At 40.8% G+C, this 23,462-nt stretch overlaps 2 protein-coding genes across 11 annotated transcripts in view; both read right to left on the minus strand.

The window, feature by feature from the left end:
* tmod1 (tropomodulin 1) overlaps nucleotides 1-10,046 on the minus strand; it is a 32,792-nt gene extending 22,746 nt beyond the window's left edge. For 6 of the 8 annotated variants that reach the window (XM_034238567.1, XM_034238566.1, XM_034238565.1 and 3 more), the window contains exon 1: nucleotides 9,770-10,046. The gene's annotated coding sequence lies outside the window, so the exon portion shown is untranslated. Of the gene's footprint in view, nucleotides 1-457; nucleotides 895-9,769 lie in introns of those variants that run through there. The other 2 variants (XM_034238560.1, XM_034238563.1) reach the window with 1 other exon arrangement.
* Nucleotides 10,047-12,523: 2,477 nt separating this feature from the next.
* tdrd7a (tudor domain containing 7 a) overlaps nucleotides 12,524-23,462 on the minus strand; it is a 30,708-nt gene continuing 19,769 nt past the window's right edge. For 2 of the 3 annotated variants that reach the window (XM_034238557.1, XM_034238556.1), the window contains exons 9-22: nucleotides 22,603-23,373; nucleotides 22,108-22,304; nucleotides 20,136-20,328; nucleotides 18,868-18,979; nucleotides 18,513-18,724; nucleotides 18,027-18,161; nucleotides 17,808-17,891; nucleotides 17,531-17,665; nucleotides 16,258-16,368; nucleotides 15,724-15,961; nucleotides 15,343-15,506; nucleotides 14,690-14,886; nucleotides 13,546-13,706; nucleotides 12,524-13,450 (exon numbers count right to left, since the gene is read on the minus strand). In XM_034238557.1, coding sequence (XP_034094448.1) covers nucleotides 13,227-13,450; nucleotides 13,546-13,706; nucleotides 14,690-14,886; nucleotides 15,343-15,506; nucleotides 15,724-15,961; nucleotides 16,258-16,368; nucleotides 17,531-17,665; nucleotides 17,808-17,891; nucleotides 18,027-18,161; nucleotides 18,513-18,724; nucleotides 18,868-18,979; nucleotides 20,136-20,328; nucleotides 22,108-22,304; nucleotides 22,603-23,373 — 2,934 coding nt within the window. In that variant the 3' untranslated portion in view covers nucleotides 12,524-13,226. The remainder of the gene's footprint in view (nucleotides 13,451-13,545; nucleotides 13,707-14,689; nucleotides 14,887-15,342; nucleotides 15,507-15,723; nucleotides 15,962-16,257; nucleotides 16,369-17,530; nucleotides 17,666-17,807; nucleotides 17,892-18,026; nucleotides 18,162-18,512; nucleotides 18,725-18,867; nucleotides 18,980-20,135; nucleotides 20,329-22,107; nucleotides 22,305-22,602; nucleotides 23,374-23,462) is intronic. The other variant, XM_034238558.1, reaches the window with a different exon arrangement.

The following is a 23,462-nucleotide window of genomic DNA, read 5'->3' on the forward strand; positions in this document are numbered from 1 at the left end:
GTGTTTTTTTATTTCAGCTTCTTCACTTTTTCCTAAAGTAACTAACAGCATAGCTACATCGAATGTTCCGATAGTATTAATTTGCACATAAAAGCGTTTGGCTAGCTAGGTGCTACAAGCATTATGTTTTCAGATTAGACAGCTAGTGTCACATATTTGTTAGCAGGATTTCTTTAAGGAATAAACTGGTCTCAAAGCAATAGTTTGATATTTTGGGGAGCAAAAACAAGAGTTAGATTATAGTTTGATAACACTCTTGGCTCTACAACTAGCTAAACTTAGCACAACAACTGTAAATGATAGCGCGCTGTCCAGACACTTTCTTGACTATGAGCAGTAACTTCCATGAATCTGCACCTGTTGGCTACCCCCATAAAATGGCCAATTGTTATGTTTACACAACATGATGAAACATTTGAATCGATGAGCTTTAGAGTTGATTAATGGTTTCTGTTACCTTTTGGTCAGAGCCAGCTTGCTGTTTCCCTCTGTTTCCATAATTGTTGCTAAGCTAACTGGCTGCTTCATACAGTATTTAACATAGTGATATAAGAGTGGTATTGATATTCAATGACTGTATTTAATAACATCAATCTAAAATCTTCCATAAATTACGAGGGTACATGATGTAATTTAAAACCCTTTCATGCATAGAGGTCACTACAGTGGACAGCTATTCAAAAGGTGTTTTCTTATGCATTGTTTTTGTTTGCATAGTTGCACCATCAGCCACTACATAGGACCCTATTGCATCATCTCATACACTGCCACTCAGTGCCAAGTCAGTGTAAGTGCATGATACATGTCTCTAAACCAAGATGGACGACAGAAAGCCACATGGACCAAGTCACCCATCTATGGCTGCTTCTCAGGTCGACTATTTTCATTTCCTCGCTCCTCGGTCCTCGGTCTCACCGGAAGTTGATTTGCCTGCAACATCTTGAGTACCGTCCCATGGCTCTTATTTCTGCCGGAGGACCGAGGATCGAGGAGCGAGGAGCGATCATGGAGGAGCGATAACCGAGGAACCACCAGACCATCCTCCGATTAAATCCTCAGATACTCACCCCGCCCCCTTACTGTGTATCGCTCACTGATTGGACGAGGCAGTGCATGCACTGATCTGATGCTTCTTGACATGAGAGCAGAGTGAAGAAAATACATGAACCTCACGGGAGTCACTCCTCAGTTTATACCGTGTTTTGTTTCAATTAATGTATCATTTAGTTACAAATATGTGATATATCTGAACAACAAAGTGGTCAAAAATCGTTTAATTCATTTTTTGGAAACATTTTCATGATCGCTTTTTTCGTTTTACATTTTCATTTATTGTCATTTCCATTCAGTCAGTCATTAAGTGCTTTTAAAATGTTAATATGCTACATATCCAAACAAACAAACAACGTGTGCAATCCAATGAATGTTAATCTAACTGGGTTTTGATAGATAACATATCTCTTTTTCTTCTCTCAATTATTTTATTTCTATTGTGCACTCTAATCAATATTAATCAAACTATTGTTCGTTTATACATTTTAAGAATGGCGTTTATCTTTTTTTGAGAATGAGTTCTTATTTTATTGTATTTATTGGGGTCTGCAACAGATGATACAAATGTTTGTGTCAGTAAATGTGTACTAACAGAGGCGGGGGTGTGTGTGGAAATAACGGGGACAGAGCTGCTGTCAGACGATCAGCTGTGCAGCGTCATCACAAACGGACGTCGCTTCACGTGACGCTCTGGAGGAAAGTTCGTCCCATTGCTCTTAAAACTCATTTCCCTGCTTCTCGTGGTTTCCTTGCGTCCCTCCATGCTTCCCTGGTGGGAGGGACTAAACGCAGGGAAACGACGCAAGTGAGGGACGCAAGGATTTCATTTAATCGACCTGAGAAGCAGCCTATATCTTGCCAATCCTTTCATGGAAAGCGTCCCCTGCAGGTATAAAAAAGGTAGTGACATCAAGTAACAACTAAGGAATCATATAATTCATAAATTATCAAAGTATTGATGTTATGTTTGCAGGAAATCATGATTATGCACCTGTCCACTACAGTGGACATCATGCATCACTGGCTATATTTCAACTACAATTCATACTGGTACTGCTGCTGTTGTTCCCAGGGCCGTCCCTCCCTACAGGCAGATCATGCAGACTGTGTGGGGCCACACCTTGTGGAGGGGGCCACACCTTGCGGAGGGGGGCCTCATCTGAGGCGCACCTATGCGCTTATGTGGCGCAATTAGGGTGGCGCGGCACGGTTTCGCAGCTGCGAGGCTCCACTAGCACTCATCAAATAACTGTGCGTGGGGCCTCAAATTGGCCCCTGGCCCTGGTTATTCTTGAAAATACTTCATCTGCAATATATTTTTGGGCCGTAAATCAATATACTTATTATAGTTATCATAATGTAATTTTAAGTTTGCACATCTTTATTTATCATTTTTTCAAAATGTACATCTCTTCAGTTCAAACCCTGAACGCATACTGTCCACCTGAGTGGACATATAAAAATCTTTTTGAAAAAACTAGATTAAAAAAAAAAAGTTCAAATCTTGTTTTTCATGCACCAAGAGCAATAATAACACTTGGTAAAAAAATCCTGTCTGAGGCTTTCATAATTCATGCATGAACCTGGCAATATCAATTATTTGCTAGAATTTTGGTTTATTAATCTCTACCAGGATTACAAAACAAAAACAAATATAGATACGGTTGTATGGCCTTTGTTGAAGGAAGAATCCATTACATGTCAACAATCAATGTGAAGAGAAAGGGATTATTTTTCAATGTTGTTAACATTGTGAGACAAGGCATTTTGCCTTGGCGGAGATCCGCTCTCAGACTATCTTTTATAGTTTAATGGCATGAATATATCTGAAATAAAAAAATGGTTGATTGTCTATGGTTTGCCTCATCTAGGCCTACTCATTTGGAAAAGGGAAACCACGAGAGAGTAGGGCTGTGCAATTAATCGTATTTTAATCGCGATTATGGTTTGCGACGATTATGAAAACAGCATAATTGACAAAATACGATTATTTTGCTGGGTGCGCTTTCGCCCCACCCTAAAAGCCCACTCGGCCACGTGGGAGTGACATGTGTTCAGCGCGAGCGAAGATGTCAGAACAAGAGCAGCAACTCGTTAAAAAGAAGGGTAAAACTATTTCCACTATTTGCAAGTACTTTGCCATTACATTTCACATCGCCAGGGGCGGATCTACCGGGGTGGCATGGGGTGGCAACTGCCACCCTAAACAATAGCCTTGCCACCCCAGCTGCCACCCCAGTTGGCATCTTTGTTTGGAAAGAAAAGTTGTGGCTCATCGGACAAGTATGAGAGAAAGTCTCTAATGTCCGAGTGCAAGTGAATGCAGCACAATATGCACGTCATGTAACCCCTCCCCCGGTCCTGGCGCAAGAGTGGAAATATGATTGGTGGCGAATTCACTTGAACGGGGGGACGGCGCAAAACGAGAAGCCTTTCGGACCCAAGCACTGAAGGAATGAGGTATTTGCGGTCTACACTGACAGAGAAGAGACTGTCAGTTTGGCTGTACTCAGCATTGAATCAAAACGCACTACAGCTGTTGATCTTAATAAGTTTGTGAGGCGTTTTACTGAACAAAATAGTAATCGCCGCATTCAGCTGTAATAGACATGCCAACTTGATGCTCTGCTCACGGATGACTCGATGAGAATAACAAACTGTTAAGATGATGACATTGTATGCGTGTATATATTTTTTTCTTTGAGGGGGTCTGCCCCCAAAAAACAGTTTTAAGTCCTGAGAAAGTAAAATAAGACGGTGTGTAAAACTACACTGCCCAGCCAACAGAAAGTAACCATTTGATTTAACTAGGCCAGTAGGTAAGGACCTTCCACTGGATAATAACTGCAGCGATGTTTTAGCTGAATACACGTTTTTTAACCCTAACTGATGCAGTTAGTCACTTCTTTAATGTTTGTTCTTTCTGATGTAAAGTCAAGGTTGTAACTGTATATCAATAATGATATAATTACTTGTTTTTCAAATTTGAAGGAGGGTGAGCAAGCATCTTGATTCATCATTAACTCCTCCAAAAACTATAGTTTATTCAATAATAAATGAATATGTGAATCATAACAGTTCTTCACTATATCTGTAAAGCGTCTTTGAGCACCTGTAAAAACGCTAACAAATTAAATCTATTATTATTATTTATTAACAGTGATTGACAGCTGATAGGAATAATATGATTGTTAATAGTATCATATTCATTCAGACAAACATCGATGAGACAGTTAATTAATGTACTTATTGCAGCAGTCTGCATAGATTTGGTACCCCTGCTGGTCTAAGAGTGAGACAAACTCATTCAGTTATTGTTCAGTTAAAATTCATTAAATTACATCTGCCACCTTATATGTAAGGCTTTACTGATGTGCCACAATAATATCACCTATGTGATTGAGTTAAAATATTAATATTGTGGCTTTCCAAGTTAACATTGATTGTAGGGGTGTAACGATTCACAAACATTTCGGTTCGGTACGTACCTCGGTTTTTAGGTCACGGTTCTGTACGTTTTCGGTACAGCAGAAAACATTATCACAAAACATTAAATATATATTTTTAATTATTATTAAACTGTGACTAATGTATTCAAATAAATACAAAATATAGTAAAATAAACATTAAGGTGCAGCATTTCGATGAGCTGAAATAATCTGTATTTGAACTGTACTAGTACCTGAGCAGCCAGCTTGACATTAGGACTTGCTTGTCATTGTATTTTCATGTTGTTTAAAGAAAGATGAACTTCTCCACATTGCTTGCTGAAAGGGCAGATCTGCTGGCACTAACAATCTCTCCTGCTGTGGAGAACACCCTCTCTCTAGGGACAGAGGTAGCAGATACAGCCAGGTAGCGCTTTGCTAACATGGCAACATAAGGATATTTGGCGTTTGTAATAGCTTTGGCTCGGTCTGAACTTGTTAGAGTGGTGGAGGCTTAAATGCTAGCGGGAGTTGGGTTTGCACTTCAGTCTTTTTTCTTTTGGTACCGGTGATATTCACATTCGGGTGATGCCTTTTCAAATGAGTGTGCAAGTTTGATGTATTAACAGCCGCGTAACCAATGTTAGTTGAACAATACCGACAAACAGCTTTGGTTCGGTCCACCTGTCTTTGTCCGTCATCCTTGTACGTAACTGCGAAAACAAAATGTTCCCAAACCGGAGACTTCAATGATGCTGGAGGATTTTCAGCTCAACTTTATCTGCGTTCGCCATTTCGCCAGTTCCTCAAATTACTGACTACATTTGAACGCATCCCTCTGACCAGCTCTCATAGTATGCCTCTCGTCCAATGAAATGACTTGGTCGCTCTATGATATATACCTGAGATTACTTCCAGAAAGTGGTTCATGTTCTCAATTTTTTACTTTTAACGTTATATTCGTTCGGTACACACGTGTACCGAACCGAAGGGCCCGTACCGAATAATTTCAGTACGGGTACGTGTACCGTTACACCCCTAATTGATTGATATGATTGTGATTTAAATCAGCATATAGCCTACTTCTGTCAGGGGATGCCACCCCTCAAAATCTCCTGCCACCCTCTTGCCACCCCATGAATATTTGTCTAGATCCGCCCCTGCACATCGCTAAAGATATGTGCACTGTTAGCAACCAGGGCTTTAAGCAACTTGTCAACACGTTGGACAAGCGTTACGCGATGCCGTCTCGGTATTATTTCAGCAGGTCTGCGCTGCCTGCGCTATATGACAAATGCCGTGGGGAAGTTGAGAGAGATGTGGCTTCAGCTGACTACTTTGCTACCACAACATACCTATGGTCTAGCCCAGGGGTGCCCAACCAGTCGATCGCGAGATGTGTCTAAAAATAGAACAACAATATTCTGTTTTATCGTTAATGTCCTGTAACATAATCTTCCTGTGCCAAAATAATGCACTTGAACGCGTCAAAGCTTTGTGATTGGCCGGCGTCACATGTGTCGGAGCGTGGCTGAGGGTCTTCAGTACAGGTGGCAATATTGTCACCTGCCTGCGCTCATCTCTGAAACCAGACCATGTAAACAGGCTGTTTTTTCTTGCAAACAATCTTTAAGAGATGACATGAGCAGTCCTACCAGCATTTGCCATGGTGGCCTAAACATTTTTATTTGGTCTTAAATTGTAGTTCAACATTTATTTCCTGTTACTTCTGGACCATGACGGTTGGCCAGCCTTCAACGTTTAACTGAGTGGAATATGTTGAATATGTTTTACCAAAATGTTGGCTATATGTTAAGGAGTTTTCAGTAGGTTGTGACAGTGCACTGCAACATGTTTGATTTAATTTATTTTGGTCTAATTTATTTGTATTTATCATATTAATAATATATGTTTAGTATGGTTTTGGAAGTGCGCTCCAACATATTTGGTCTTGTTTATTGGTAAAATATTATTTGTTTTAAAGTTCAATAAATGGTCAATGAATAATCGTCAAAATAATCGTGATATCAATTATTGACCCAAATAATCGTGATTATGATTTTTGCCATAATCGCACAGCCCTACGAGAGAGGCAGTGTGACTTGTTGCAGCAGCTAAAGCATGTCCCACTCCCTTTTATGAGATTCTAAGACTCCAAATCTCTATAAGCACGCAGATGCTCTATGTCCTCCCAGAATGATATCCTGTCACTGATCCCTCCGCCATGAATCAGTGCAGGAAGTGCTGTTTTTTCTCAAAGTTCGCTGCAGAAAAATGAAAAAGTCAACCCAGGATACACTAAATATCTTATCCCGAAAAGTTTATTTATTTGTCTCTCCTACTCTGCCGACAATATGGACAGATGGAAGATCTGTTTTCTTTCTCTCTCATTGTCTACATTGCAGTCCAGATAACTGATGATAGATGAGCAGCAGCAGAACATTTGTGGGTAACAGCACCAAGTGCTCAGCATACATACTTTCTCTAAGCCACTATTCCTTAACTATGGGTCAGGGTTCAAAATGCTTTGTGAGCTGCTGCTGATAGATGTCCACATGACAACACTAATAATAAATACACTGAGCCTGCATCAAAGGATGAGAATGATCTCAAATGAAGAAAAAGGGTTGTGATGGAGCCTAAAAACTCAAGCAAAGTGCAAAGAACTTCCATTCAAGAAGGGAAGATATTCCTTTTTGATCTTAAGCATGACAGCAAGTGTGTTTTGACTAACCTCCTAACAGGAGTCAAGCGTGCTGTTTTTTTGTTCTGCTTTCTCTAAGCTCCACAACACGACAAGTTTCCAAAACCAAAAATGAAGAACTGGGCTCTACTCCAAATAACACTGCAAGTCTGCTGGAAGAGGGCGACCTGCTGTGATGATGTCAAACAGACCCGTGCTTGTATTTATAACGTTATTACAAGCTTCTGCTTCATTGGAGGACATTCAGTGGGTAGAGAGGAAAGACAATTAAATTTGACCTGAGTTAGAATGTACCCTGTAAAGTTATAAACACTTTACTTGAACCCTGACCTCTAAACTTGTCCAGTCCTCAAGTCTCCAAGAATAGCAGCAGAACCATTCATCAAGTTTGATGTGTGTGAAACTTTTAAATTGATGTAGATTAAATATGTTTTAAACCTGATTTGCAAAAGTCAGCTTTCCTGCAACAAAATGCTCTGCGTGCCTGCTCTACCAGAAATTGTATTTGTATATATTTCAGTTTGATTTTAACTGTAAACCCCGCTCCAAGCTTTTCAGTTGTAAAACACATCTCTGGAAAACTCACATGCTCTTAGAGCGGCCAAAGATTTGTTCAGCCAATAAATCTGCACATAAAACAGAGTTGAGGGCACTGCAGTGGATATTTAGATGATTCAGCGGACAACTTCCTGCTTAATGTCTTCAAACAGCTCCCATTGTCAGATAAACAATCACATGTAGTACAGTAAGTGTCGTGTGAGTATTCCACTTATAACTTCTTCAGTTTGAGAGGTCAAAGATATATTGCTTTCATGTTTGAGTCCAGTTACCACTATTTTCATGAAAAACTACGATGCACATTTGTCTAAACTAAACAAATAATCGATTAACATACAATTATTTGCAGATTAATCGATAATGAAAACAATTTTCAGTTTCATCCATATAAAAGAGGTTCCAATGACAGATACTAGTCATAAACAATGATACTAATGAGGAATAAATGTCCTAATCTGGTCAACCTGGGAATACTAACCCGCTACTAACAACATTCCTAGAGGGATAAATCATGTATAAGACATCATGCTTCATGCTATCAATCTTCTGTTGTTTATGAATTCAAGTGTTGTTTCAACATGATGTGTAAACTTTTTTCGCAGAATTGCAGTTGTTAGAATGGTCTCTGAAATCGTCCAGCATAAAACAGCTGAGAGGCAACTGGTCAGCTTTCCCCTGCCTGTGGCTGTGATAAGCTACAGTAGAGAGAGAGAGAGAGAGAGTGTGTGTGTGTGTGTGTGTGTGTGTGTGTGTGTGTGTGTGTGTGTGTGTGTGTGTGTGTGTGTGTGTGTGTGTGTGTGTGTGTGTGTGTGGTGTGTGTGTGTGTGTGTTTTCTGCTGTGACAGTAACAAGGGTGTCCACTTACATAGTTGTGAGTACAAGTGAAATGCATAGATAGATGCTTACCAAAATAGATTAGTAGACCACAGAAGGTTTCTTTTTCAAATTCTCATCATTGATTGATATTATTACAGTATGTGAAATCCACCGAGCGAGTGTGGAGGAAACTAAACCCATGGTTATGTGTGCTGTGTCGTTAGTCTCCACTTTGGGGACCAGTCGTAGGCCTATATCATAAAGAGTATAACAAGGGGCCTGAGGACCGCTATTTGGTGCCTTCTGCAAAGGTCAAAAAGTAATGTGTGTCACTGATCAGAGTTTCGTTTCAAGATAGCTAGTGCGATACAATACATATCCAAGAGATGTTAAAAAAGAAGATGCTGATGAAATGCTCCGCAACAGCGAGCTCACAACTTAAAGTGAGGCGACTAAAGATTGAGTTTTGTCTCGTCAGTGAACCACAAGAGTATGCATGGCTATACTCAAGAAAAGTACGTGGAAAACCAAAATGTACTAAGCAACAAAGGTTACAGGGTTCAATTTACTCTACAGTGATGCATTTAGGTCACAGAGGAACTGACATCCAACATGTCAGCCGGCAACTGTTCCATCTCACAAGAGTAGAACTGTAATCCTGATTATAAATGGTGCATTTTTTTTAAATCATCAAAAACCTTGGAAAATGAACCAATTTAGCTCAAGCTTTTGCTCAAAAGTATGTTGTTGTTGTTGCAGTGACTTTTACTAAAGTTTTTACAGACGTTAAGAGATACCGCAAGCTATATTGAGAATATATATGTACAATCACTATTACACACTAACCAATTGTATCACTGGGGTCAAATTTGCCATAACAGAACATTTTACTGATTTATTTGTATCAAGTAGCTCCTGTATGTGATAAGGACTGCATTAAAGACCTCATCTGTGCAGGGCTTTAGAGTGGAGCCTACAACAGTCAATAAAATATCCTCCAACATGTAGGAAAATACTAGCAGTGAAATTAAGAAAAACTATTCAGTGTTTCTGGAGGAGCCCCCTTTATACTCAAAGACATGGAGGAACCGGATTACTCCCAGCTTTCTTTAGGTGTTCTCCTGCACATTATTTTAACCAAGATATTGTGAACTTCACTCATTTGACTGTTTTACAGGCTGCAGTATCATTTTTGCATTTATTTCCGTACCTCCTCCAGCGCTATTTATAGCCGGACAGTCCCGCTGGGTGACAGCAACGAATACTTTGACCAGATATGGTTTCCTTCAGAGCCGCCTGGAGTCGCGCCGCGCGGTCCGCTCTGCAGCACGCGCAAAAACCGGGAATCCGCAGAAAACTCAAAACCAGCAGAAAGCGTCCAGATAATCCCGAATGCAGCAGATTTCTCAGCGTGCTCACAGTTTCCTCCCCCGTCAGTGCTCGTCTCTCGGCGGGTTTACAGAGGCAGCAACTCGTCTCCCGTAAAGGGCAAAGTAAACTTATGTGGAGAGATCCTCCTCCTCCCCTTCCTCCCCCCAACACGGCTGCCCTGTCACTCCAGTGATGTCATCGAGTGGAACTGTGTCCATTATCGGACACATTTCTCCATCAGTCAAAAAACTATAACGTGAAATATGTACAAGCCTGCTCCTTAATGTAAGTTTGAACAACTCGAGACAGTTTGTTATCGTTGCAGAATTGGTTTGACAAAAAAGAGATTGCTTCAGTTTTTTCCCAATAGTTTACATGTCATCTGGACCAGTTCATCCCAATAGTATTACTTTGACGATAAAACAATTTGTGTTCTTGGATTTTAGAGCTTCTTCTCAGAATATTTTAAGAAAATTGCTGTTTTTCACAAAACCTCTTGGATTTCTATATTGCTTCCATATCACGTGATCATGTGAAGACAAATCAACATGCAGTATTGTATTACTATTTATTGTACTTTAGTGCTTCCATTTCAAATGAATATTTTGATTTTCTACTTTGAGTAAATAGGTCACAACATGAAAATATATTAAATTAACTAAAATAGTCTTCCATCTGCAGGGTTCATACACTTTTTCACCAATGATTTTCAATGACTTCTCCATGACCTTTACCTAACTTTTCACGACCAAATTGCTCTCTCATCGGTACCACTGAAAATGGTTTATTTTAACATGGAACAGGAGAATAAGGTCTGCATATGAAACATGTTGTGCCCAGAGTTCCCGTTAGCCGGTAATTACCGGACTACGACCGGTAAAATATGCTGAAGACTGGCAAATCTAAATCTCTCCGGTCAGTGTCCGTTCAAAATAATTTCCTCTTAGCGCAATACCACATCAGTTGCGCAATTTGCACCATTTATGTGACAGACAAGAATAGTCAATTATAATGTCCAACACTTAATGTGGAGAAAGAGATGTCCTGTATGGGTTGATTGTGCGTTGATCTGTTGGTAATGCCTCGGGGTTCCGGTGGGCATGTAAACAAATGCATAATGCTGCGCTATACTTTGTGGCCTCACCCAGTTGCATAGCGACACTTATTGTTTAGGTGTCTTTTAATAAGCAGGTAGTCCTATCATTAGCTAGAACTAGCTAGATCTGATCGATATGGACATAAACGCGAGTGAAGTCTAATCTGACGGGAGAGAGAGATCAGCTGCTGCTGACGAGTCGACACGCAGCTCTGCATGATCAGCGGTGAGCGGACAAAACACACACTTCAGGTTAGAATATCACACGTAGCTATTTTAATGACCTCTCAAACTACCGTAACTAGTTATAGATATGTTTAGTTTGACTGTTGGGTCACTCATTACTGATCCGCGAGCTGCATGATACTGACGGGCTGTCAGGAGAGAGCGCTCCGTTTATTATTCCCGTGTTATTGTAAATTACTGTTCACTTTTGAATAATGTAGTTAATCTACTATAATTAGTTTAATATTGAATCATATAAATTTGTTTTAAAGCTCAATAAATAACAAAGACCTTTGACCGGCACATTTCTCATTTTGTCCGGAAGATGTAAACTTTAACGGACATGTTGACCGGCGAAAAAATATTCTAACGGGAACTCTGGTTGTGCCTATCTAAAACAAAACAAAGCAACTAAAATCTCTCACCAGCAAAATACCTCGTCAGTTAAATGCCATTTTACGTTTCATTACTATACGATACAGTATTTATCATCATTATAGTATTACTATTTCCGCGATTAGATAAAATATAAATTATATTTGATGCAACTTTAGTTACATTTCCATGACTTTTCCAAAACGTTGGGAAAAATATTGTTTTCCATAACTTTTTCAGGGCCTGGAATTAGCATTTTGAATTTCCATGACTTTTCCAGGTTTTCAATGACCGTAGGAACCCTGTATCTGGCTAATCTTAGCACACTACAATTGGCATCCAGCCTGTTTATGGGGACGATAGGTTGGGACGTTGCCAGGAGTTCAATGTAAAGCCAGCACACATTTCGAATTTAACGTCAAGTCCGCAGCAAATCTGGATCAACTCCGTTGTACCCGCGTTTTTAGAGATGTGGGTAAGGAGGAAATGAGAGGGTTGTATTTTCTGAAACTTTGTGATTCTCCTTACACACCGGGGACACATTTATATATAAAAGACATCAAAAAGGGACGTTTTGTATCGTTATTAAACTCTTTAATTGAGTTGTAATCAATTAATACATGTATTGTGTAATACATATAATTAAGTTGTGAAAATATTATTTTTAAGTTAATAAATGTAAAAGAATTGAGACAACAGATTGCCATTTTTTATGATTTGGAAATAAACAAATCAGATTTTGAACCACAGCAGAAATGTTCAACTGCATGCTATCTTCAAGCCATCAAGCATCTGCTCAATTGTTTTGTCAAGATCTTTTTAATTCTAAAGCTTTAATACTCAAATCATCTTTAGACACTCTGCTTTTCTAAGATTTGGTTAAAAAAAAGGAAAATCTTATGTTTTTTTTTTATTACCCAAAACGTATTCCCTGGAAGTAAGGACTAAAACATATGAATAATATAGATAATTGTAAAGCTTCTGTCATTTTAACCAGGATCTGCGGTCATCCAATCAGGATTCAGTACTGTGACTGCAGTCTTAGAATTTCTCCACCAGCAGAAGGCGTCTCCATCACCTCCACAGTCATGTTGGATGATGTTAGTGTGTGAAGGCCCTGAGAGTGGAGCAGCTGTGTGTGTGCTAACCAACAACTTTAATGTTGAAACAGTAAAACATTACAACTTATTCTCAGCCAAGTCACACTATAATCAAGCTGTTCCTGAGAGGTTCAAACTAAAATGTAGATAAAGGCTGTCAAGTCATTTAATATTGATTAATGTAAAAACATATTAACAAAATGAAGCAAGCAAAGTAAACCACACAGCAGAATGCATTAAGCACAGCAAACAAGAACAAATCAGTGGTGGAATTTAGTAGTACAAAGACAAAACATGCAACATACAGGTAACTCAAAAAATCCCCTCCTGTCTCACGTTGACATGGCCCTTAACAATAATACAGAAATATTCAAACGTGCTTATTCAAAGTCTTTGATTAGGAGATCAATCCAGAACGCTGAAATCAAACCGAGGGCCGAGAAAGCAACTTTTTGGCTTTCAAAGATACAATTGTTTACCATGGTGCATGATAAGAAGTCCTAGGCAGCCGAAGACAGCTCTCCGCCGATGTCGGCCATGAGGCTGTGAATCCACAGGTCCCTCTCCTCAGTTGTAGTGTCCACCAGGTAAACCGACAACCTGCACTCCCAGAGCTCACCTTTGACCTCGCACACACTCTCCACCTGGGCGACCAGCGCTCGGTCCTCCACGTGGTTCCTGAACAACATGGAGGCCTCCTCTGACCACTGGTGCTGCGTCGCACCTGCAGAGCAGAAATCGAGTAATCCAAACGCATCTCTTTACAGAATCAAAGACAAAAAAGACATATTTGTAGGAGAGCCTTATGATGGGACTCACCTGCCAGTTGTGCAGTGATAGCCTGGAAGGGCAGCTGTCTGAATTCCTCGATCAGAGGCCGGAGGAAAGTGCTGCGGACCAGCTCATGTTTTCCGTAGTCCAACTCGAAGACAGAAACCAAGCCGTTGGCCAGAATCCCCTTCACCTGCACGCGATGCCAACTAGGTGGAGGCAGGCAACAGTTAAGCCATCAACCAACATGTTGTAAAAAAAGTCTTCCTCATGACGTTACAAAATAGATGGCAGATTTTTTGTGCGACACACACAACCAGCACAAGGGCAGATATCAGTAGAACTTTCTTGTAGTCATCACACCTGGCAGGGTCAAAATGATCGTTATACGAGGTTGATTATTTTGTAATCTTTATTTCAAAAGCAGACCATCAACTAAGTGAAATGTGTGTTTCATTACATGAATGGGAAGTTATAAAAAAACAAACACATATTGACTATGGCAGTTCATCTGCCTTTCTCCCTCATAAAGCACTGCTGGGGTGAGAAGCAGGTTGAAGATCAGCAGTTACACTTTAAGAAGGGCATGACATCACCAGTAGGGATTAAACAACAAATGCCTCAATGCTGTTTTGAGACTGTAAGGATTTGATATGGTTATTTAACTTGTTCCAATATCTCTCCTTGGCAAATAAAGGCCTTTATATTTGGTTTAACAGAAGAGGGCGCTATTAGAGAGTTAGAAAGTAACTTTCTTTCCACTGTCCTGATGTCAGTTTGCAAGCAGCACCAGCCTCATGAGGGCAGCCACATGGAAAGCAGACAGATGACCAAGTGGCCAAGTACAAGGAGGTGAATCAAAGAAGAATTACAGCAGTATAAAGACAACCTGACAACTATACATTGAATTTTTAAAATGCATTTGCATAAAAACGATTCTTTGTCAAGCATTTTGCACCATATCAAAAGTGTATAACTATAACCATTCACTATAATTGGTTTCCAGTGAATGTATTCATCCTCACATACCACAAGACTGCTATTAATATGACCTCCATATCCTGAAGTCCTCTGAAATCTATTAAGATTATCTTCTGTTAAGCAGCTAATGACATTCTTGACCTATCATCATTTTGAGTGTACAGAAAGATGTAACCATGAGACAATTTACATCTCAATTACAATCACTTACTTCTTGTCTATTTTGGTTGCGTAGATCCCTCCTTTCTCGATATTTGGGGCAGAGGAGTCGATCTTGGACGACTGGTTATAATAAAGAACCATCTCCCCCATCAACACCACCAGCTTATGCAGGTCCTGCCATTGCTGCAGCACAAAGTAACCGGGGTGGCAGGCCACTGGCACAAACACATCCATATTCTGACCAGGCTGAAAGAAGACAGGGTGTGACATATTATCACAAAGCTTTTATTCATGTATTTTCTATTTCTGTCGGTTAAGTTATTCTACAGTAAAAATACGTGTAAAGTATATTGGAATGGTGGTTAATGCTTGTATGACCATAAGCTGCAAGTTGTTTTTTAAACTTCTTATATCATATACAACAGAAATGTGAATGTCTACAAGCACAACACATGTATTGTCAGTTTGGAGTGTGGTGACTGTGGCGTTAAGGAGTTTGGCTCTTGATCGTTTTTTTTTTTAAGTGATCGGAACATCTGTGTGATGCAGACAAATGTGAATAAGAACAATGTGTTTCCATTCAAATACCTAGTTCTTATACCTATTGATTAAAGCCCAAAAAACAAGCAATGACATCATTTACATACACTTCCCTTGCATGATAAGTGAGCCCCTACAGAAAGTGAGTCTGTGTCCACATACCTGGGGGAAGTCCAGTGAAGGAGGCAGGGGAAGGGGCTGCATCCCAGCTTTGGAGGTCGTATCTGGAAGACCTGCCCCTGCCCCGAGAACAGCTTGGCTTGAAGTCTTGGCGATGGGGTAAGGGGCCGGGCCGGGAGTCAACTTCTCCACTAAAGCACTCAGACCTGGACATTTGATAAAACACAGGTACATTCAAAACCATCACATTAAAGCCAAGTTAGCACTTTAACCTCATTGTCAGTGTGATTTCAATCTGTATTACATTCATTCATATAGAAGGACATTTTGGAGAACAAGAAGGCCCAACATTTGACCAGACATGTTCATGCAACAAATGCTGACAGTTGGCGGGACTTGGCGTTTGCCGTCGTGCAGTGTTACCTGAATCCACTCCGCCATTGTTGTTGGTGATTGTGTTGTTGGTGATTGTGTTGTTGGTGATTGTGTTGTTGGTGATTGTGTTGTTGTTGGTGTTGTTGTTCTGTGTTGTGAGCTGCTGCCACAGCTGTGACTTGGCCAGCTGATGGTTGATGCTCTTGTCCAGCTCCTGACTGTCAGCCCCAATGAAGAGGTACATGTAGATCAGACAGTCCCCTTTGTGCTGGTCTAATTTGTGGATCTGTGACGAGGGAACAAAGGGAGTAAAAAACAAAAAAGGCACACATTGTTAGAGAGACCTTGAGATGATAGTGGTTGTTTTTGCACTGTTCTTCAATAGGGCTTTACTTGTAAACTTGATTTGCAGCGTTTATATTTTTGAATATTTGGAGATAGATTAAAACAACTCCTGCTACACTGTTATTGTGCTCCATGCAGTCAAGCCTTTATAATAAACATACACTCAGGCATTCAATCATTAGGGACACTTTTGTAATAGTTGGAAGGGCTGCATTTGCCCTAAAAAAAGGACATTACCTTAATTTTACAGTCATCAGAGCCCAGGACAGCCTCCTTCACAAACCGGACGGCCTCTGGGCTCCAGTCTCCCTCTGGGACTGTGAGGTCAGCCAGGCGACATTTCAGAGCCTGAAGAGATGGACAAAAAAAACGTCAACATTTCACAAACAACTTTATCAGACAGATTTTAACTGTTTGTTAACTGTGACAATGACATGACATGTTCAACAAAACAGCAATTCAACTTCTTTGTCCACAAATTCCAGATTCAGCCCTTAACCTGTTAAGCAGTTCCGTGTTTTTTCACTCAACTGTGTCTCAGGGCTTCTTAACATTTAATAAACTATGAATGTGTCACTCATTAAACGGGAAGAAACTCAGCTCAATGTTCAATCTGAATTTTCTTTAAAATAAAAAACATCTATATTGATTTTGACTTTTCTACATCCAACTCACAGGTTTATCATTGCTTTGAGAAAAAAGATGATTCCCCTTTTAGAAGTGTAGTTATGGTCATTTGTTCTGGAAATGTCATTTTCGAGCCTGAGACCTGGAAAACAGGCTCGGGGCTGAACAGGTTAAGTGAGTATGACACATTAATAGGTTTTTTTTTAAATATTAAGAAGCCCTGAGACACAGTTTCGTGAAGAAAAAAACCCGCAGCCGATAATGTGCAGCGGTCTTCCCTTCAGGGAGATCACGGAACCCGACGCTGGTGTTATTTTTCCAATAACGACCGCCTTGCTGCACATTTTCCCGCTTTTTACACGGCCACATACTAAACACGACTTGAATCCCAATATTAATTGAAATGATTTTATTGACTGGAAAATTATCGTATTGCTTCTGCTAAGGAAACAAAACTCTGCTCCACGGCGCACCAACGGCTGGAACTCTGACAACAACTTAATTTAAAATGAAGGCAGCTCTGATCTTTTCTGTGCCTGTCCACTAACAAGTCCCTAAACACTACAGAGACCATACCGTGTTCCTGTTAGTATTTACTTCCCGTCTGTCAGCTTCTGTCGATTTATCAGACGTCCAGCGCTCCGTCTTTAAACCTCTTTCCTTTTCTCTCTCGATCCTCCTTAGCAACAGTCATTAAAGTGCTTAACAGCGGTCTGTACTACTGTAATATTAACCTCTGAAATGTCCGAATTGACCAATCAGAATCGCGTATTCAACTAGGCCATGTTAAATAAGATTTAAATCAATGTGCAAATTAAGGGATGCTTCTCCAGCCATGTGATTGGTTGAAGATTAAGGTGATCACAACACAAAAACTACTGACCAGTGGTGGGATGATGATGAAGTTTTCCAGGAAAAGAGAGGGGATCTCTCTGAGATCAGTGACCTCTATAGTAGCCTGGACACCCAGGTCGATGAAGAGGATCTCAATCACTCTGTTGCCAAAAATGTTGGTGATCTGAGAACAAGACAACAAGCAAGTAGGTGCAAAATAATGACCTCAAACAATATGATTTTCACTATACTTTAAATATCCAACATATTTTAAGCTTTTTCATATCAAGCTTTTCAAGAAATGATGATTTAAATTCTCTTCTTACCTCCACTCTGGACCACATTCCTTTGTGACGGGCTAGGCAGAACTTGCCACTGAAGGGTCTGGACACCAAGAAATCAGACGTCATCTGGTAGAAACAATAACAAAGACATAAAGACCTTTACCTGAGAGGAATTGAATATCTAATCATGATTTTCTTTATACTATCACTGCAAATGATTCAATCCTAACAAACGCTGAGGCAAACAACAGTCTTGATAACCTGGGAGAAGAAGAAGGTCTCCGTTTCCTCCATTAACTTGTTGAGTCGTGCGGTTCCTCTGGAGGGCAGCTGGCAGTAGATGATACCATCTGCACACACACTTGTGACACACACATCCTGATAGGTAGCCTTTACCTACAGGCAAATGAAAAAATGATGTTAGATAATATACAGAGGATTAATGACACTGAGGACCCAAAGATCATGATTCACCAACTCTTGGTTTTCATTCCAACTGAATAAGACTTATTTTAGTGAATAACAAACACAAGTCAAAAATGATGAGAAGAAGACAACAGCACCACACACTGGTTGAGCTGAGGTGTAATGTCACGAGATATTAATAAATGTGAGAAGCCCCCCTTTGCTGCAGTTAAATTGGCTTTTCAAATGCAAAGGTTTGGTCAAGCCTGCTATTCTAAGAGATGGGATCTCAATACTCTTATGCATTCACACAATACGTGTAGTTTGCAGCACCCCCCTTACAGTCAGAGGGTTTTTCATGGTGTCGTCCTGGAGAGCCTTCCGGCAGGCAGAGTTCATGTTGATGTCATCATCCTGAGACGTGTCGTACAGAACGGCCACAGGCGTCTCATTCTCTTGACATGGCTCCAACGTCTCCATCAGCAGAATTTTTCCGACTACCAACTTCTCCACAGATAACACCACCAGTGCGTGGGAGCCAAATGCCTCGAGACCTTTGAGCAAGGCAAAATAAAGGAGGGGCCATTGAACAAAAATAAATATGTTTTCCTTCAGTTGTGACATGGGTGCTTTTATCTTCATCATTAGCACAACAAAGGGTTCCTAAAGTAATATAAAGTACTTATCCTTTATGTACCTGCGAGTCTAACATTGAAAGCCTGGAAGGGCAGAGAGAGGAAGTCCTGGTGCAGATCCAGCAGATTAGTCCCGCTGGTTTCCACATAGAAGCCATGGTCCACATAGTACACCTGGCAAACAGACAAAACGATCATCAGAGGGAATATTCTAGATGGCTGCATACTAGGGGTGTAACGGTTCACAAACATTTCGGTTCGTACCTCGGTTTTTAGGTCACGGTTCGGTACAGCAGAAAAAATGATCACAAAACATAAAATATTTTTGGGGGGATTTTTTTATTATTATTAAACTGTGAATAATGTATTCACTCGAATAAATACAAAATATAATAAAATAAACATTGAGGTGCAGCATTTCGATGAACTGAAATAATCTGTATTTGAACTGTACTACTGTACCTAAGCAGCCAGCTTGACATTAGGACTTGCTTGTCATTGTATTTTCATGTTGTTTAAAGAAAGATGTACTTGTCCACATTGCTTGCTGAAAGGGCAGATCTGCTGGCACTAACAATGTCTCCTGATGTGGAGAAAACCCTCTCGCTAGGGACAGTGGCAGCAGATACAGCCAGGTAGCGCTTTGCTAACATGGCAACATAAGGATATTTGGCGTTTGTAATAGCTTTGGCTCGGTCTGAACTTGTTGTGAGTGGTGGAGGCTTAAATGCTAGTGGGAGTTGGGTTTGCACTTCAGTAATTTTTCTTTTGGTACCGGTGATATTCACGTTCGGGTGATGCCTTTTCAAATGAGTGTGCAAGTTTGATGTATTGCCAGCCGCGTAACCAATTTTAGTTGAACAATGCCGACAAACAGCTTTGGTTCGGTCCACCTGTCTTTGTCCGTCATCCTTGTACGTAACTGCGAAACCAAAATGTTCCCAAACCGGAGACTTCAATGATGCTGGAGGATTTTCGAGCTCAACTTTATCTGCGTTCGCCATTTCCTCAAATTACTGACTACATTTGAACGCATCCCTCTGACCAGCTCTCATAGTATGCCTCTCGTCCAATTAAATGACTTGCTCGCTCTATGACGCGTTGAACCCAATGTGAGCAAATTACTCTGAATGCTGCGACGCAGCACCTGAGATTACTTCCAAAAAGTTGTTCACGTTCTCAATTTTTTACATTTAACGTTCTATTCGTTCGTACACTTCGGTACACACGTGTACCGAACCGAAGGGCCCGCACCGAATATTTTCGGTAAAAATACGTATACCGTTACACCCCTACTGCATACGTATACAACTATAACTAAATGACTTACCTTGACCTTGTTAAGGGTCAGAATCTCGATGACTTGAGCTCTTGCCAAGTCCTCTCCATCCTCCCCTCTGACGGCTGCCAGCTGACCAATCACAGGTCTAGACAGAGGATGGTGGGTGGAGCCTTGGCTGTAGAACGTGCGCATTGCTTCCTCCATGGCCTCCTGGGCATTGGAATAGTTCTCACCTACATACCTAAACAAATAGAAAAAAGTTTTTAATCTGTGAAGGCTCCAGGATGGTGGAATGAGCTCCCCATTGACATCAGGACGGCAGATAGCTTGCACATCTTCCGGCGCAAACTGAAAACTCATCTCTTTCGACTCCACTTCGAGCGATAGAACTATTAACGAAGCACTTTTATACTAATAAAGGACTGGCTTATCTAAAGCCAGTTGAGTAGCACTTGAAATGTTTTTGCTCTATGAAGCCTGATGTTCTTATATGATTCTGTTTTCTTCAAGTTGTATTTTGTTGGACGAACACACTTATTGTAAGTCGCTTTGGATAAAAGCGTCAGCTAAATGCAATGTAATGTAAAAGTGTAGTAATCAAAAACAGTTTTCTGGATGTTGCATTAACAAAAGCAACAAAGCAAACATGTAGTTTACATTTAGTTTGTAAATCCCTTCACCCACTGAATAAAAAAAAGAGCACTAACATCTGGCTTTCTTTTGGAAAGGTTACAATCAGCATTCCAGGAACAAATGCAGTCACAGCTATTTTTAGGATTGAGCTTAGATTGGCAGTAGTGTTGTCACGATACCAACATTTTGGTTTCGATACCAAATCAAGAATTGCGATTCTTTTTCGATACTTTTCTTTTATTATTTTCATGATCAATAAAATCAGTGTTTTCTTACAACATGGTCTCTTCTTTATATTTGAGTTTATGTGATTTCTTTGATAGTTAACTTTATACTTTATTAACATGTAATATAAACAGTAATATAAAAAATTATTGACAAAATGTACATTGCAGATGTTCGCCACATTGGTAAGTTAGCTAAAAAGATAGCCATATTAGACAGTTATCATTGCCAGTAATTGCCTCGTTTGTCACAAAATAAATTACACTTGTTTGACTTAGATTTGAGGGCATGGCTTGAGCATGATGTAATTATGTTATCTATCACATTCGCTAACCTGTCTGTCTTTACATTCTTTAAACAGCTCTGGATGCCGGTTGGCGGGTGCTTAGCCAAGTCTGATGTGTTGGCTCCCTTGGTTTGCAGGGATCTAAAACATGTCTCACAGACAGGCCTCGTGGTGTCCGTAGGCTTGCCCTCACTGTCAGAGATATAGCTCAAATACTTCCAAATTTAGCTTCTGGCGTCTTTTTTGTCAACAAGCCGAGGCGCAGCGGCAGTTGCACTCCCACCTGCAGCCATGCTTCTTGTTTTCTCACATGCTCTGGCAGCTAGCGCGTGGCCGAGTGCACGAGAGAGGGGAGGGACTTAGAGCGTGCTTGAGAGGGGAGGGACTGCAGGCACGGCTGCAGTGCAGGGAGTGGAAGCAGAGCGCTGAACACACACGGCTCTTATTAAAACGGCGCTTTCTCACCGGAGTACTTTTCCCTGTCATTCTTAAAATACCGATACTAATGAAACGGAGGAATCGTAACGTTTATAACGGCATGGTATCGCGGTACCTTTCAAGTATTGGTACACCGTGCAACACTAATTGGCAGTAGTTTAAACATTAAACACTAGCAGATATGCTAGTGTCTTTTCCTGAGTTATGCAACGGTTCACAATCAAATACAACTGAGCAAGCAATATTCCTATATTGTTGGTACAACATGTGGTTTACTGACACCTACATGATCTGTAAGGTAATATTTTTCATTCAAAATAAACTTCAAAAAGCTTTAATTTATTATTTAAGGTCTTGCCATTGGCTGATGAACGACTCTTCTGATGTGTGTACTGTTATTAGCTCCAGGAAAGGATATTGCCAACTTGTGCGTCTCACCTTAACGTAACAACATTGCTGCCTTTGGCCTCAGTGACGAGCACAGAAGGGTACTGTTCCGCTGGAAGAAGCAGACCTTGAGGCACCGCAGACCCCAGGACCTCCAGACCAGAGGGAAGGAGACGGTGTCTACACTGCTGGCTTTCCTGGCTGTCTGCGGCTTTTATGTCGGCTTTACTGGAGTAATACAGGATGGCCTGAGAACAGAAGAGTACATCAACAACAAACACAAGAATGTATACAGTTTTTCAAGAATATCAGTGAGAGGAAGGATGTCTAACATCTTCCTTAATAATACAAGGTAATGGCAGAAATTAAATCATTATTTCTGTTGGAAACAATCCACATTTTATCCACACCAAAAAAATCAGGTTAGTGATGAGTTATTCCACGCCTTCAAGGTTCACTTCTCAGTAGTGAGAGAGCATTAACTGAGGACTAAATAATTATGCACTACTCTTGAGGATTTACTTATATTGTACATTGTGTACTTACCTTCTTCTTGTCATGTGGAACAGGGTACTCCACAGTACATATATCCAGCAGAAGAGACAAGTTGTTCAGAACATGTTCGGGGAATGGCGTCTTATATGTGTCCATCAAGAGTTTGGGCAGAGCGTGGGCCCACAGACCTTGACTGTACTTTAACAGAAGCTCCTTTATTCTCTGACGCACCTCAGCAGGCACAACATCAGCAGAAGCTTTCGAGGCAGGGCAAGGAACAGGTTCAGAGTAAGAGGCGAAGGTGACCTTTAAAAGGGGTAAAATCTCAGGGCCAGGATGGAGGGAAGAAGCTGATGGAGGAGCTTTAGTGGATGCCAGGCAAGTCCAGGTAGGGGCGAAGGAACGACTGTTTTGGATGTGGGTAGTTGTAGGAAAGTTGTGATTATCTCCACCATCATTGGGATTGACTAGATTAACAAAGCGCTGCAAATGTGGAGCAAGTGCTGGGTTGCGGGCGGGACTGCGCAATGTGACTGAAGACAATGGTTTACATGGAGAGAAAGTGACAGTTTGTGGAGGAAAAAGGAAGGTGGGCTTAGCTAAGGGGGAAAGACTGGGTTTAGGGACAGGGATAGGACAGCGGGGGGTTGAGGAAGTTGTGTCGGATGTTGGGGGACAGGTAGAAACAGGTTTGGTGATACTTCTTGAATCGGTGGGTGGTGCTGGAGCCCCATTGGTCATGCTACTTTTACGAACAGTACTAGTCTTAGGGGGCAGAGGAGGGTAGACGAGGCGGTCCAATCGGCTGGGAGATTTTTCCACCTGTGAGGACCAGACGGGAGACAGAACGAGGAGGAAGGACATTTTACCAGTTCCTATTCAAGTTTTGTCTAGGTATTGAGAATACTTTT

This window comes from Gymnodraco acuticeps, unplaced genomic scaffold, assembly GCF_902827175.1.
Source record: "Gymnodraco acuticeps unplaced genomic scaffold, fGymAcu1.1, whole genome shotgun sequence".
NCBI lineage: Eukaryota > Metazoa > Chordata > Actinopteri > Perciformes > Bathydraconidae > Gymnodraco > Gymnodraco acuticeps.